General features: G+C 38.8%; 1 protein-coding gene across 13 annotated transcripts in view; it reads right to left on the bottom strand.

Moving 5' to 3' along the window:
* The window catches only part of CDC42BPA (CDC42 binding protein kinase alpha), a 146,671-nt gene extending 131,660 nt beyond the window's left edge, over positions 1-15,011 (bottom strand). For 6 of the 13 annotated variants that reach the window (XM_060754156.2, XM_060754161.2, XM_060754150.2 and 3 more), the window contains exon 1: positions 13,216-15,010. In XM_060754156.2, the coding sequence (XP_060610139.2) occupies positions 13,216-13,393 (178 nt within the window). In that variant the 5' untranslated portion in view covers positions 13,394-15,010. Of the gene's footprint in view, positions 1-13,215 lie in introns of all 13 variants that reach the window. The other 7 variants (XM_060754155.2, XM_060754160.2, XM_060754152.2 and 4 more) reach the window with 2 other exon arrangements.
* Positions 15,012-16,790: the final 1,779 nt, after the last annotated feature.

The following is a 16,790-nucleotide window of genomic DNA, read 5'->3' on the forward strand; positions in this document are numbered from 1 at the left end:
TCGGATCTTGTGTCAGGAGCAACTTGAGGAACTGCAAGTCGCTTCTGGTGTGAGAAAATTGGCCATCAGCAAGGACTTTGCCCAGGGGACACCCGGATGTTTGATGTTTTACCATCTTTGTGGGAAGCTTCTCTCATGTCCCCGCAGGGGAACTAGAGCTGACATAGGGATTTAAATCTGCTCTCCACTGATTTGAACTGCAGTCCTGCCAGCACAAGGGTTAAAGCCATTGTACCACCGGGGCTCCGGTCCTGCTGGTAAGGAGAAGCAGCTTACATGGGAAAGCAACTAAAGAAACAAAGTGGATGGTTTTGTACCACAACCTGCTGTTCCCATGACCTTGACAGGACACTGGTGCAGTGACTTCATTGAGACTTTACCACCAATAATCTAAAAGGAGTATAGATGCAGAAGAGAGGACTTTGTCAGCTGCAAAGGAAAGAAAAAAAGGAAAAGGAGGGTGGGAAGACAGGCATGTGGAAATAGGCAGCTGATAGCAAAAAGTTTCAGGTTTGGAGGTTTTTGGATTTTGATTTTCCAGATTAGGATTGTCCAACTCACCAGGTTCCAACCCACCAGGGTCCAACCAACTGCCTAGGTAACAGCGGATTCTGAGTATCACTAAAGGTTGTAATCCTACATCAACTTACTTTGAAGTATGATATCCTGAATTTGGTTTGGCAACATACTCCCAAATGGACATGTACTGTAAATCCATCAGTGTTCTAAAAATTTATCAAGCTTTGCAGTCTTGAAAAAGTAAAAAGAATTCAAGACTTTTTCTATGGTTTATTCCATGACTACTAGGATCACTGAAATGTATATCATGTGTAAATGTAGAAATTTTAGTCAAAAAAATCAACCTCAAAAACCTGGGTTGGCTTATCCACATGCCAATGTGAGTTTGGTACCTTAACTCTTAACATAAAAGGAGCCATCTCTTTCTCTAAATAGAGGAGGGAAACCATATTTCTGTAGAAACAGAGCCTAAATACTCTGATCCAGGAAAGTTGGCAGGATCAGTTTTAGTCACTGCTTGGATGGGAGTCTACCAATGAATAGCAGGTACTGTAGGCTATATCACAGTGGAGAGAACTAACAAAATTACCACAAAGTATTCCTTGTCCAAGAAAACTGTATGAAATTTGTAGGGATACCGTATGTCACAGCTGACTTGAAGGCACACAAAAACACACACAGTTCCACAGAACATATTTTGAAATAAAGTGGCCTACGACTGCAAAGGAGTTGTGAAATGGAAGCTATCTTTAAATGCTCCAAGAAAGTTTTAACTGAAGCAGGTACATGAATTGGACCTGAAAAACTTATTTCCTGTGATTATCCAATTGTTTAGGCAGAATATTTACAAATATACAAAATATTAATATGAAAACCTCCTGAGAGACCACATTTATGATAAGAAAATTCAAGCACTTTTTCTATTAGCCACCCCCTCCAGCAGCAAACTGAGTCTGAAAAATTGCCCTCTGACATCCTCTCTCTGACATATTCTGATTTCTGTAAATGCTAAGAACTATTGTAGGCAACAGCCAGAAGTGACAGAATCCATGCATAAATGTTCTTATATATGAATTTAGGACAGTGGTTCTCAACCTGGGGTCCCCAGATGTTTTTGGCCTACAATTCCCAGAAATCCTAACAGCTGGTAAACTAGCTGGGATTTCTGGGAGTTGTAGGCCAAAAACATCTGGAGACCCCAGGTTGAGAAGCACTGATTTAGGAGCATTGTAAACCACTCACAGTTTGCTATTTAAAATTCAGCAAATGAAGAACAAATAGATTAACAACTGTCAACTATATTGACCCAAACAAATAACTATTTGAAGTATCAATTGTATTACCTGTTATATTTAAAGGCTATGACAAATCTGTAGATTCAGCATGACAATTTCAAGTCTCTAATTGCCTCCTGCCATAATATACAAAAAGTAATTTAGTAACTCACTAACAAATCACAATATTTCAATGAAGATTATCATACTGTATCAATTCTCCAGAGCTATGTTGCTCATAGTTTGCAATTATTTTGGCACCTTTCCCATATTCGTCAGTTCTACATTTTTAACTACTTGGTCTTTAAATACAGAGACACTATATTATTTAAAAGGTATTAACATTAAAAATGATAGTCAAATATTTGCATGCTGAATTAATTAATTAATTAATTAAGAGACTAATCTTTTTCAAAATCAACATTCTAACCAGATTATTTATTATTAACACTTTGGTGCATCTGATTTGATCAATGATCATCTGATCACATGATCAATCTGATCCATATTTTATGTAATACAAGAACTGTTTTCTACATGGCTCTGCATACTGTAACTCATGCCCAATGGCTCACAACATGTTACAGATTCAAATATATTTATTCCATTGTCAGATTGATCTTGAAGACATGCTGGAAACAAAGTGGCAGTATTATATATTAGACATCAACAGGTCTTGCTTCATAATATTGTGTTTGTATGTATCTTCAGGTTGGCTGTCAACCTATGCTGACTCCATTTATTTCACAGGGCTTTCTTGGGCAAATAGTCAGAGGTGTTTTTATCATTTCCTTCCTCTGAAATATAGTCTATAATACCTGGTGATTTCTTAGAAAGGCATTCTAAAGTACTATTCAAATAATTCTAACATATCTAATTACAATACAGCAGTGATATACTGTTAAAAATAATAATATTCAATGTGGGTATACGTGACTGCAGAAAACTTGTAGATGCTATGTCTTTTTATTTTAGTTACTGACAATGAATGCCAAGTCAATACATGGAAAAACACAACTATCCAGGACCTATACATTTGAACTGATGCAATTTAACACCCTTTGGACTGCCATAGCTCAATACTATAGAATCACGGGCATTGTAGTGTGGTGAGGCATCCACACTATTTGGCAGAGGGGTAAAGTATAAACAACTTATCAAGTATAAACAAGATATAAATGTCAAAATATTGATAAAGTTGGATTCCCACAAGCAAATACTCCCATATCAAGTGGTATTTTAATCACATAAAACTAATACTATTTGATATACAAGAACTACCTCTGATTGAGATATAATGAATTCTGTACATGATGTCAGAATACCACTCATTTCCCATTTATTACACTTAGCAATTTATATTAATGTCACCACCAGCACTTCATTTTAGTGGTGTAGAATGCTTGAGAGTTATTCATTTTCCCTTCTACTTGCTTTTGTCTTCTGAGGTTTGGTGCTTTAATGCAGGAAACACACTACATTATGCACAAAGGATGTAGACCATCCCTTTGATGTGACTAAAACTCTCACTAGTGCACCCAAAGGAGGAATAAGAAAACAGACAATTGGTGACAAAAACCATTTCAACTACCCTTATTGTAAGGAGAGTTGGTAGGTGATGATCAAACTGTCACCTGACACTCTTATAATGGTCGTCACCTTTATTATTATCAGCAAATACTGACATTCCGTGCTCTAATATGCACATGTACATATGGTTTGGAAGCAAACATTATATCTCACAATTGTGAAAGCTATTATCACCATTTTGTTCAATTAAAAACTACAATTTCAGATATATATATATATATATATATATATATATAAAAGACTTGTTGCTTCTTCAGGAAGCATTCTAATAAATGTGTTGATGGTTTGCTGCACCAAATATTATCTTTTCAATGGAAAATGTCTCTTACTTCCCCTACTTCTTTTTGCTCCTCCCCCAAATTCTCTCACCTATTCTAGCCATTTTTAAGAACGTGCCTCTTTGTGTAAGAATGAGGAAAAACATGAATAGACAAAATATGCATTTTATGACAGCATTGGAACACCAGTTGGAGAATTTTAATTTCTAGTGCTCAACTGTGTATTTACTACAGTACAGTCCTAGAGTGCATTATTAAGCAAAATAACACGAGACATGTGTTGCCCCATTCACCCCTTCCTTTCTCTCTTCTGAGCAGACTATAACTGAAGATTCAAACAGTTAATCAACCAACATTTTCCAAACTAAGTTTATTTCTTATCCCAGTATGAGTAGATGTATTAAAAATGGCATGAATGAAAAAGCAGCTTAAAAAACAGTTAAGTAAAATATTACATCTTCTCTTGGAACAGAAGTCCACAATTTTGGGTTGTGATTATGGTTAAGAAAAATGTGTCATTCAAGGTTTATTACAGTAAAAAAGAGACAAATTATAGAAATGAGTCATGGTGACTTTTAGCAAGAACCTTATTGTGTTGCAGTACAAGGAATAAAGCAAACAAATTCATATGACTGGAATGTATTTTATATCGTAACCTTAATGGTGTGAATGAAGAGTCAAAAATCAAAATGCTAAAGTTAACAAGATGGTTACTAATGATATGACTGGTTTCAACTGCGAGAATGCACACACACACAATGGAATAAATGGATATGTTAGCAATAGGATCCATATTACATTACTTCTCTGACAAAAGCCCATTCTCAACTTAATTCTTCTTTGTCTTTTCTTCCAGCATGAGGTTATTACTTACTTGTTACCTTTTTTACACAAAATGGGGCTTGAGACGGCTGAAACTATATAATGGAAATAACAAGTTCAAATCAAAAACATAAAACTACTTTTCTTTTTAATGCCATTAAGCCACTAAGTTAGCTCTCCTGGATAAAAATCACTCACCAAAGCAATGCAGTTTAACTGCCAAAGGCCTCTAAGAAAAACCATACCACCTGGCATAATGACAGCAGGGTGAGGGCCAACCTAGTCTCCCTTGGAAAGAAATTCTACAGCTCCAGAATGCCCACTGAGAAAGCTGTTCAGTATCCTACGAACCTTACATTTAAAGGTGGAAGGCCCGAGTAAAGGACATCAAAGTCCAAGCATACAAAAATAATCATTGGAGTAACCTGGACTCAAGTCCCGCTTTCTCTATGCTACCCTTTCTTTTAATTTTTTAGAGTGTGTGTACACAATCTGCTTGGTCTTCTAATACTTAGCCAGATTTGCTTCCACAATACCATCTTTGCCCTGGGATATTCAAAGATGACCAACAGAGTTTGAAATTACACTGAAGAATGAGGTATGTTTATTAAGTTTGAACTGCCTAGTAAATGAGCTTTGTAGATAAGCAGAATAATTACTTTCTCCCAAAACTGAATGCCAACCTACATTTGATGTAAACACCACAGAGTGCACACTCTGTATTTGATAACTGATCAAGAATGCATGAATACATGCCATGTTGAAAAGCTCACTGCAAGGTTGGCATTGCAGAAGATAGGTCAAGACACTGCAGGCCAAGCCAGATGTTGGCAGTGCCATGAATCACACTACAATGAGCAATGGCAAGTAACTGCAAAAACATAAAATCAAAAGCAAAGACAATGGGTAGCAATGGACTCTGTAAGTCTTTAAGGTGTGCTACAAAATCCCATTGCATATTTTATATTCTAGCCCATTTTTAAATATATGGTATAGAGGTGTCTGGATAGCATAATATTCCCTTTACTTAATCCATAACAAACAAGACATATCTTCAAAGCTAATTCTTGTAAACAAATTGTGGATTAATAGTTACATTTCAGAAATACTTGTACCTATTAGAAATGATTTAGAGGACAACATTTCACTCTAGATCTCAGAGTAATGCTATACCTTATGCTAAATATACCCTTTTTAGAATCATACCTAACATGGACAGTTTTAATCTGAAGATCAGTTTCACATGGAAAATCTCATCCCTATGGATGCTTTTTATCTAAATATGCTGTTTGCCGTAAACTTTCTAAAGTACAGCCAGAAAACATTTAAAGAAAAAACCCACAAACATGTGAGAAGCAGCCAAATAAAGGACACAATCTTAAAAGCAAGTTATCATAACATGTTTGAGCAAGCAGGAGAATGACACATCCACTATAATATATCTCAAAGACTTCAGTTAGCAAACAGGGTAAAATTTGGTTTGTACAGACTGATTACTTTGGGTATGTTTTTAAAATAAATATTCTGTTACTTCTACAGTTAGCCCTCAACCTTTGCTAGTTTCACATTTGTGCAACTGATTAACGTTTTCTCTCTCTCCGAACATCCAGTGCAAATTTAACTGGATGTTGACCATTGAAAAATGCTGGATGCCTATTCCTAGAGAGGCAATCTTTTTAAGTCTTTTTTTAATGCAGTTTTCCACTAACCTCAGCAAATGTGGAGAGCTGACTGTACATGTATTTTATTGTATAGGATGTGATCATATATGCAGCCCCAGGAAGACTTTTACCCCTAAAGATCCTTTCAGTAAATCAGAAAACCTTGAAGCCCCAACATCCCAGAGCAATCTCCCTGAAAGGTGAAATTATTTTCCTGATGTAGTATATGTAAATTATATGTAATCCATTCTACTTTTCACAAGATATTTCTACTTAACTTTAGTGATGTTCGCATTATAAAATCTGATCTAATTTAAGCCAAGACTTCAGTGTATTTTATTTATGACGACATCCTATAAATATAATTGTCCCATGACATTATTCAAATACTAAACACAATCCTACATTTCAAATCCTACAAACAGCTGAGGAAAAACTGCAACATAGTGCAATTGCATGGTAGAAGTGCTTGTATTTAATGCATTACCAGATTAGTGATTCAGGGTGTTACTGAATTAATAATAAAGTAATAGTATAATATTTTAGTATCAACATACTTTTATTACCTTATCTTCAGATGTAGTAAAATTAATACTAGCTATTAATTGTCCATGCACTTATTACATATTGTACTATCAAAAGTGTTGTAGCATATGTTTTCACTAGTTTCACTTATGTGTTACAACTTATTCTCATAATTACTGTAACACTGTTTTATTCGAATGCTATGGTAAAGACCTTCAGTTCTATTATGTTATCCATGGATAGTATTGGACCTGAATAGTAAATTCTTGTTTGAATAGTAAAATCTTGTTTGCTTTGGAAAATTGGTATGATAAGAAACAAAGATGGCAGGGACCTAACAGAAGCTGAAGAGATCAAGAGAAGGTGGCGAGACTATACAGAAGATCTGTATAGGAAGGATAATAATATCGAGGAAAGTTTTGACGGTGTGGTGAATGAATTAAAACCAGGTATCCTGAGGAGTGAGGTTGAATGGGCCTTGAGAAGCATTGCTAACAACAAGGCATCAGGAGACGACGGGATCCCAGTCGAACTGTTTAAAATCTTAAAAGATGATGCTGTCAAGGTGATGCATGCCATATGCCAGCAAATATGGAAAACACAAGAATGGCCATCAGACTGGAAAAAATCAACTTATATTCCCATACCAAAAAAAGGGAAATGCAAAAGACTGCTCCAACTTCCATACAGTGGCCCTTATATCTCATGCCAGTAAGGTAATGCTCAAGATCCTGCAAGGAAGACTCCAGCAATACATGGAGAGAGAGTTGCCAGATGTTCAAGCTGGGTTTAGAAAAGGCAGAGGAACGAGAGACCAGATTGCCAATATCCGCTGGATAATGGAGAAAGGCAAGGAGTTTCAGAAAAACATCTACTTCTGCTTCATTGACTATTCTAAAGCCTTTGACTGTGTGGATCATAATAAATTGTGACAAGTTCTTGGTGGGATGGGCATACCAAGCCACCTTGTCTCTCTCCTGAGGAATCTGTACAAGGACCAAGTAGCAACAGTAAGGACTGACCACGGAACAACAGACTGGTTCAAGATTGGGAAAGGCGTATGGCAAGGCTGCATCCTCTCACCCAACCTTTTTAACTTGTATGCAGAACACATCATGCGATGTGTGGGGCTTGATGAATGCAAAGCTGGGGTGAAAATTGCTGGAAGAAACATTAACAACCTGATATGCAGATGACACCACTCTGATGGCCGAAAGCGAGGAGGAGCTGAGGAGCCTTCTAATCAAGGTGAAAGAAGAAAGCGCAAAAGCCGGGTTGCAGCTAAACATCAAAAAAACCAAGATTATGGCAACAAGAATGATTGACAACTGGAAAATAGAGGGAGAAAATGTGGAGGCCGTGACAGACTTTGTATTTCTAGGTGCAAAGATTACTGCAGATGCAGACTGTGGCCAGGAAATCAGAAGACGCTTACTTATTGGGAGGAGAGCAATGTCCAATCTCGATAAAATAGTAAAGAGTAGAGACATCACACTGGCAACAAAGATCCGCCTAGTCAAAGCCATGGTATTCCCTGTAGTAACCTACGGATGTGAGAGCTGGACCTTAGGGAAGGCTGAGCGAAGGAAGATCGATGCTTTTGAGCTGTGGTGTTGGAGGAAAGTTCTGAGAGTGCCTTGGACTGCGAGAAGATCCAACCAGTCCATCCTCCAGGAAATAAAGCCCGACTGCTCACTGGAGGGAAGGATACTAGAGACAAAGTTGAAGACAATTATGCTGGGGAAAGTGGAAGGCAAAAGGAAGAGGGGCCGACCAAGGGCAAGATGGATGGATGGCATCCTTGAAGTGACTGGAATGACCTTGAAGGAGCTGGGAGTGGTGACGGCCGACAGGAAGCTTTGGCGTGGGCTGGTCCATGAGGTCACGAAGAGTCGGAGACGACTGAACGAATGAACAACAATCCATGGATAGTATTGGACCTGAATAGTAAATTCTTGTTTGCTTTGGAAAATCACTTGTTTTCAACCTTGGCTTTATTATCTTATTTTTAATCCATAAAACTATGAAGAAGGGAAATAGTTCACTGTTATGTATATATGTGTAACATTTTAATTTTAAAAATCTGCCCAGAAAACCTAGGTCTATGTATCAATGGGTTAATTTCAGTACCATTTTTTTTTGCCACTCTTCCATCTTGGGAAAACCTAAAAGAAAACTAATCCACTCTATACTCTCTGTCACAGTGACACTTTTGGCCTCTTGGAATCCCTGAGCAGAAAAAATAGTGGCAGAGGAGGCCAGGGACACCTTGCCTCCCTCTATGTGGAATAACCCTTGACTTAACCACTGATTATATCAAAATTTATCATTTTGGCCCTAGAGCAGTGGTTCACAACATGTGAATCTCCAGATGTTTTGGCCTTCAATTCCAAGAAATCCTAACAGTTGATAAACTGGCTGGGATTTCTGAGAGTTGTAGCCCAAAACATCTGAGGACCCACAGATTGAGAAGAACTGCCCTGGAGCCTGCTCTCAATTTATATACAATTATATATGGTAATTACATGATACAGGGTATTATAATGCTGATCTAACACATTAAATGATCAACTAAGAAGATCCATCAGCTCTCACCTTTGCCAGAGTTTGTAAAAATTATTTTTAGGCTATATAACTTCTAGTTTCCCCAAGGTCTGAACTTTACCATAGTCAGACCAAAGACAAGCCACTACATGTTGACTTAAGTCACATTTGCAAACACTGACAGACTACATTATATGATCATAATGGTTACACTGCTAATGTGAAAGCATGCTTCAGAGCTAAATCTAATAATTTTCAAAATAGATTGGAAACCATTATTTTAATCGATTAAAAATTAAAGTAGGATAAGCTCTATAACCTTATATTACTTCCTATATATTTTTATTTGCTCTCTACAACTTCTATTCCTGCTCTAAGGGTGCTATTTGACATCCTCTTTTGAAAAAAGACTTATCATTCCAAAATGATGACACATTTTCATCATTTTTTTCATTCTTCTGGTCTCTCTTCCAATCCTCCACATCCTGCCCTGTATTACCTCCTCCAGAGTGACCAGTATCACCAAAAAAAATACTGTTTTCCAAAAGGAGAACAACAAGCTTTGCACTCTCAAATCTTTCCATCTGGCAGGCTCCAGTTGCTACACGCAAAGTCTCTCCTCATTCTGTCACATAAGCATAACTTGGAGTACAGACTAAAACCTATCATGTAAACATAAGAGTACACTCAAATAAATACAATGGCTCTGTACTAACACTGCTATATATTTCCAGGATTTATAAAAATGATCGGCCCTCACAGACTGTAAGAGAACAAACTACCATAAATGGAACATCTCCATTCACTTCTATTTTCACACATTCAGAATATTTTAAGGAAAAGTGTGTTGTATATTATATTTTCTAAAAACAAACACAAATAGAGAAATAGATGTAAAAGAAAAGATCAAACTTAAATTAAAAGTAACTTATCATTTCTTCTTTTTATAGTAAAAGATTAGAAAGTCTGAATAACTGAATCATTAAACGTTTATCATCCAATATCAAATTATGATCTTATGTAGTCCAAAAATTAAACTGAACTGTTAAAATGTGTTTTTTTTTTTCAAATAGCTCCCAACACAGTAATATGAACATGTAGCACAAGAACTTTAACAAAAAGTGTTTTAAAATTCCATCTTTATTCTGGCATACATTTTTAAAGAAGTTCTTTTTTTCTAAAGAAAAAAAAAACTAAAAGTAATATGACTAATGGAAAAAGGTTAAAGAAAAAAGTATAGAATAAACATGAAGAGGAAAATTATAAAATTATGCATCGAATTTCCCATTAACAAAATGTGTTTTTGTTTGATACATGACCTTTCACACTAATATCTCCAAACACTACATCATTTCCAGGACAAAATTCACCAGCTCTAAGAAAAATGATGACCAAAATGACACAGTGGAGAAAGAGGTATTACAGGAGGGGCACTACACTAATTCAACTGAGACCAAATTGTCTTCAACCCCATCAGTTCTCAATGTGCAGAAGACATCCCATCAAGCTACAACACAGTGAAAGATGGAAGTCACTCTTGCTTCCACACATTGGTTTGGCTGAGAGAATAACTTCACCCAACTCTTTCCATTCAACTAGGTCATTATAATACTGTCATTTCAAAGACTAATTACTTTGCAGTTGTACTATAATTCCCTTCATTCCTAACCAAAATATCATCCCCCAGTCCAACACTTTTGAAGGGCTGAAGGGTATAAAAGTGGGCCCCTCCTATTCTTAATTTTTCTTTCGACTATGAATAGAACTCACTTCATTTGTTATTAACATATGTAAGCTACTCTGGAAGCCTTCTCATCTAAAGACAGGTTACAGGCTGTTTTTTAAAAATAAAATAAACAATCATCTAAATAATAATCATGCCAATATCATTTTAATTGCTTCAAGGTGATGGATCTTACTATAATATTCAATCTATGTGTGAGCTTCTTATAATTAATGGGCTTGATAGCTTGCAACTTTCAAGGTAAATAAAATGATATTTAAGAGTGGTTTCACAATGAAATCTTGTTCTAAGTGTAACTTTAAGAGACAGATAATGACAACTCTGAGGGATTCGACAAAGAATTCTTGTTTGCAAAGATCAAATGCAATCAATCATACAAAAACTACTGAAGTCCATGGGAGAAAGCCTGTGGTCCTTGATTTTAGGCAATGGGCATTTTGTACAAATTGTGCAATGTGCATTCGAATACCCCTTCTTACCTCTTTCATTGACTACAAATTTTGTATTTGTAACAAAAAGCTATGTGATAGAGTAAATTAAAATTTAAAAATATTTGCACATGTGCAAATATCTTAACATCTTTCCAAGATAGTATTTCATCTCTCAATGCCATTGAGTATAGATTATTGATGAGTGTACTAAAATTCAGAAGGTTAAAACAGTTTAACTTGTCAAAGAACTACACCAGAAAAGATAAACTGTCACATGTATTGTGACAAGTCCTTATTATCATGCTTACAATGAATTGCTAATTCTGGTGCACTAATTCACTGATACCTGTTAACTGAAACTATGTCATTGGTTGTAAATTGTTTTCAAAGTGCTGGGGGGGGGGGGGGGGGATTCAGGTCTATCCCAGCTATCCAATCAACTATTACAATCTTATTTCTCTTTAACAGTCATCTGTTAAGAAATATAACTTAAAATCAGGTTTTAACTGTATCAGACAGTGCCAAAACCAATACAGAGATTATTGTCTAAGAAACATGGAAATTGTCCTCTTGAAATCATGCACTCCTGAAATCCGCAAACTAAGGCCCAAGGGCCAGACGCAGCCCTCCAAGATCATCTATCCGACCTTGCTCTAAACTTTAAACCTAGGGTTACCTGAAGTCTAAAATGGCTTGAAGACACACAAAGACAATCCTAATTAACTTGACTATCTCATCTGCCGAAAACAGGTCCAGCTTCTCCCTGAAATACTGGTAAGGTTATGTTGGTTAAGATTTTTCTTCATTTTAAATACTGTATTGTACTTTTATGATTTTTACATTACAAATAAGATATGCACAGTGTGCATGTACATGGTTTTTTCAAACTATAGTCCACCTCTCCAATAGTTTAAGGGACTGTGAACTGGCCTCTGACTAAAATGTTTGAGGACCCCTTACTACAGAGTAAGACCAACAGAATTCAGTAGGAATTATATTTGTCCAGGAAACAGTTTTATGATTGCAGAATAGAAGAAATGCATCCCTTTCAGTAGGATTATAAATATTCCAGTAAACCATTGAACATATACAGAGGTTCTATATCACACAGTTTAAAAAACATGGAGAAGACTGTATTCCTCATGTGGTAATTTGCCAAACATCATTTAAACATAATGCTTATCTACAGTATTAGTTTGACACTTAAAGGTCGCACAATAGCAGTTTTCATGTGACTTCATCTCCTGTTCTTCTACCCACTGTAAAGAAGGAAATAACTATTATTATCACCATACCAATACTATCAAGTCACCAATTGTCACTTGACCCTCAGTACTGCTTTAAGAGGATGAAAATTCAACTATGCATGTTTATATTTTAGAAATGTCAGAAGTAGCTAAGGCCAGGGCTCACACATCTTTCCCCTTATTTTTGGATATTTCAAATGTCCGCAGTAAGTACCATATAAATTCACTATTTTTTTCTGTGCATTACACAGCATGCATAATGAGAGGTGGAGAGAGAGGCAGTTCATTTTTTTTCTTGCTTTCATTCTTTCTACAGATATGATCTTTATGAGGTTGAGCCTTAAAAGACCATGCATATATATACTGACAACAACAAAACCAGTGATTTGCGAGTCCCTGAAAAACATCTGGATTCCTGATATAAACTATGGTTACTTAACAGTTTAAGAATGATAAAATGCAGACATAATATGCTTCAATGACAATGCAATTATAACCATATGCCAGTTAAATATAAATCATATGAAACACTGGAAATAAATGCAATGCTGAAATTATGAACTATATATGGTTGACTTACCCCATTCTAGATATTCCATAATATTCTTCTCTCTCCTCAAAGGTGAGTTATTACATTCATCATAAAGGCAGATCAGTATATCCAGCAAGGTTTCCACACTAAAGCATTGCCCATTTGTCTGAGTTGGTCCATCCAAAATAAACTGTTCCAATTGTCTCAAGCGCACTTCTCCAGACATGGTTGCTTCAGTTTTTAACAGGTTTTCTCTCTTAATTATTATTATTAATACTATTATAAGTTATCTTCCAAAAGCCTAAGACATTAGAATAATTACAGTTCCTTAAAAATATTTTGAAAAGTCAATGCTTCGAAGATGGTGCTGAAACTACAATCCATCCCAGAATTTCCATTCTGAGACCTATATCTTGGTCAGTTCCTCCACAGACATATACAATATATACAGAATATTAAAGAAAAAATAATTAGCCTAAAATCTCTTTTAATACATTTAAAAGAAGAGAAAATATATACTTTATACATTTAAATAATAATTAAAAAATCAATCTAAGTCTGGCTCTACTCTCCCCTCATATATAGATATAGAAGATTTTAATGGTCTCCTCCTTCATTCAAAATTCAGATCATGCAACGTAATCCCGAAATGAATCCTACTGCATCATTTACGTGTAAAATCCCCATCAGCAATTCAAGGAAAGGGCAGCAGGATGATCTTCCAATAAGCAGCCGGGAGGGCAAAGAAGAAGATGCATAGGGTTTGGGAGGTCTAATGCAGGAGAATTTCCACCACCTCCACCATCTTCACCTCCTCCTCCACCGCCTCCTCCACCACCACCTTCTCCACCTCTACCACCCCTTGGAAAATGCATCAGTGGCAATTCTGGGAAGGTGGGGAGAAGTAGCTTTGGGGGGAGGCAGGAAAAGTCTCCAGAAACAGAGCCCTTCCTTTTTCCTGTGGGAGAGGGGGATGGACACCCACAATCTTCTCTCCCCTTTTCCTTGGCCAAGAAATCTTTTAAGGCTCTTCAGTGAGGCAATGTAGACAGATTGATAGATATTTACACAGTCCCAAAGTCTTCCATTTCCTATTGAGGAATGGAGGGGAGGGGGGGGGTAAATAAAAATAATCGCCACCCCCTCCTCCTCCTCTCCGCCCTGCGAAGGAGAAGGCTGGGCTAATAATAATAATAATCCTCTCAAATCCCTTCCATGTCGGTGCGTCTCAAGCTGCTGGTTGGGAGGGAGGGAGGGATGGAGGCAGGGAAAGAGGGCGACTGAGGGTGTCACGACACTGGCTTCTTCTTCTTCATCACCATCCTCTCCTCCTCCTCCTCTTTCTCCTTCGCCTCCTTCACCAAGAAGATGCTTCCTCAGCAAGGAAGTGATGATGATAATAACAATGATGCTCCGTCTTTCCCTGAAGGCCCCTTTTCCTCGCTTCCTCAGAGCTCAAGGCATCTTCTCCTCCTCCTCCTTCTTTCCTCCCCGTGAGGCAAAACAGGACGACGTGGTGAGGCACAGAGAGAGAGAGAGAGCTTAAGCGCCCTCCTGCTGCTGCTGCTTTCCTCTCTCTCCTTCCTTCCTTCCTTCCTTCCTTTTCCCCCTCTCTCTCCTCTTCCTTCCCTCACTTCCCCTCCGCCTGGCTGCTGCAGCTGCTGCTCTGGGCTGCGACGGGAGCCTCAGGATCCAACATGGCGGCCCTTTCCCCTCCCTCTCTCCCTCTCTCTCTCCCTCCCCTCAGCCCAGCCGCAGCGAGAGGGGAAGGACAGAGCGGCTGGGAAGCGGCTGGGAACGAACGAGAAGGGAGGGAGAGGAGCGGCAGGCAGGGGATGCTGTGACGGCAGCAGGGAATGCAGGGATGCTGGCGGACCGAGGGGAGGGGCCAGAGCGCGCGGCGGCGGCAGCGGCGGCGGCGGGCCGGGAACGCCCTGCGGGCTACTGCAGGACTGGAGGACCTGGTTGCTAAGCAGAAGGAGAGGGAGGGAGCCGCGCGCACCTCACGCAACACAGGGCTCCGCTCCTCCCGCTAGGCCGCGGCCTTTTCCAATGCCTTTCAGCAGTATTGTCGAAGGCTTTCATGGCTGGAATCACTAGGTTCTTGTGGGTTTTTTCGGGCTATAGGGCCATGTTCTAGAGGCATTTCTCCTGACGTTTCGCCTGCATCTATGGCAAGCATCCTCAGAGGTAGTGAGGTCTGTTGGAATTAGGACAATGGGTTTATATATCTGTGGAATGGCTGGGGTGGGGCAAGGAGCTCTTTCCTGCTGCAGTTAGGTGTGAATGTTTCAGCTGATCACCTTCATTAGCATTTGAAGGCCTGCCTGAGCCTGGGAAAATCTCTTGCTGGGAGGTGTTAAGATGTGCCTGGTTGTTTCCTCTCTATTGTTTTGCCATTGAAGCCATTGAAATCCACAAGCATGTGGACAATTTCAACAGAAAGGAAGAGGCCATGAAAATGAACAAAATCTGGCTACCAGTATTAAAAAAACTCTAAATTACAACAGCAAAACAACAGAGAGGAAACAACCAGGCACAGATTAACACCTCCCAGCAAGAGATTTTCCCAGGCTCAGGCAGGTCTGAGTCCCTCAAGAGAGGTGAGAAAGCTGGTATACAAAATTTTAAATAAATAAATAAATAAAATAAATGTGGCTCTTAATGAGACATGCCGCATTATCACGGGGTGATTTATTTATTTATTGTGTCAGGGGCAACAAGACCATTGTATTACATTTCTAACAGAACAAAACAAACAAACAGATAAAAAAACCACAAAGCTTGCAAGCTTGGTAGTTGATTAAATGTCCTTTCACCAGTATCTGGCCACTTGGAGTGCTTCTGGTGTTGCTGCAAGAAGGTCCTCCATTGTGCATGTGGCAGGGCTCAGGTTGCATTGCAGCAGGTGGTCAGTGGTTTGGTTTGCTCCTCTCCACACTCGCATGTCGTGGATTCCACTTTGTAGCCCCATTTCTGAAGGTTGGCTCTGCATCTCGTGGTGCCAGAGCGTAGTCTGTTCAGTGCCTTCCAGGTCGCCCAGTCCTCTGTGTGCCCAGGGGGGAGTCTCTCATTTGGTATCAGCCATTGGTTGAGGTTCTGGGTTTGAGCCTGCCACTTTTGGACTCTTGCTTGCAGAGGTGTTCCAGCGAGTGTCTCTGTAGATCTTAGAAAACTATTTCTAGATTTAAGTCGTTGACGTGCTGGCTGATACCCAAACGGGATGAGCTGGGTATTCACTATTGGCTGCTACTTCCCGGCGGATGTCAGGTGGTGCAATACCAGCTAAGCAGTGTAATTTCTCCAGTGGTGTAGGGCGCAGACTCCCCGTGATAATGCGGCATGTCTCATTAAGAGCCACATCCACTGTTTTAGTGTGGTGAGATGTGTTCCACACTGGGCATGCATACTCAGCAGCAGAGTAGCACAGGATGCCTGGATGTCTTGCAATCCTGCGAGGAGGCTTCTCTCATGTCCCCCATCTTGACAGATTAGAGCAGGGGTCCTCAAACTAAGGCCCGGGGGCCGGATGTGGCCCTCCAAGGTCATTTGCCCGGCCCTCTCTCTGGGTCGACCTAAGTATGAAACTACTTGAAAGCACACAATAACAACAACAATCCTAT

The sequence above is a fragment of the Anolis sagrei genome, chromosome 1, assembly GCF_037176765.1.
Source record: "Anolis sagrei isolate rAnoSag1 chromosome 1, rAnoSag1.mat, whole genome shotgun sequence".
Classification (NCBI taxonomy): domain Eukaryota; kingdom Metazoa; phylum Chordata; class Lepidosauria; order Squamata; family Dactyloidae; genus Anolis; species Anolis sagrei.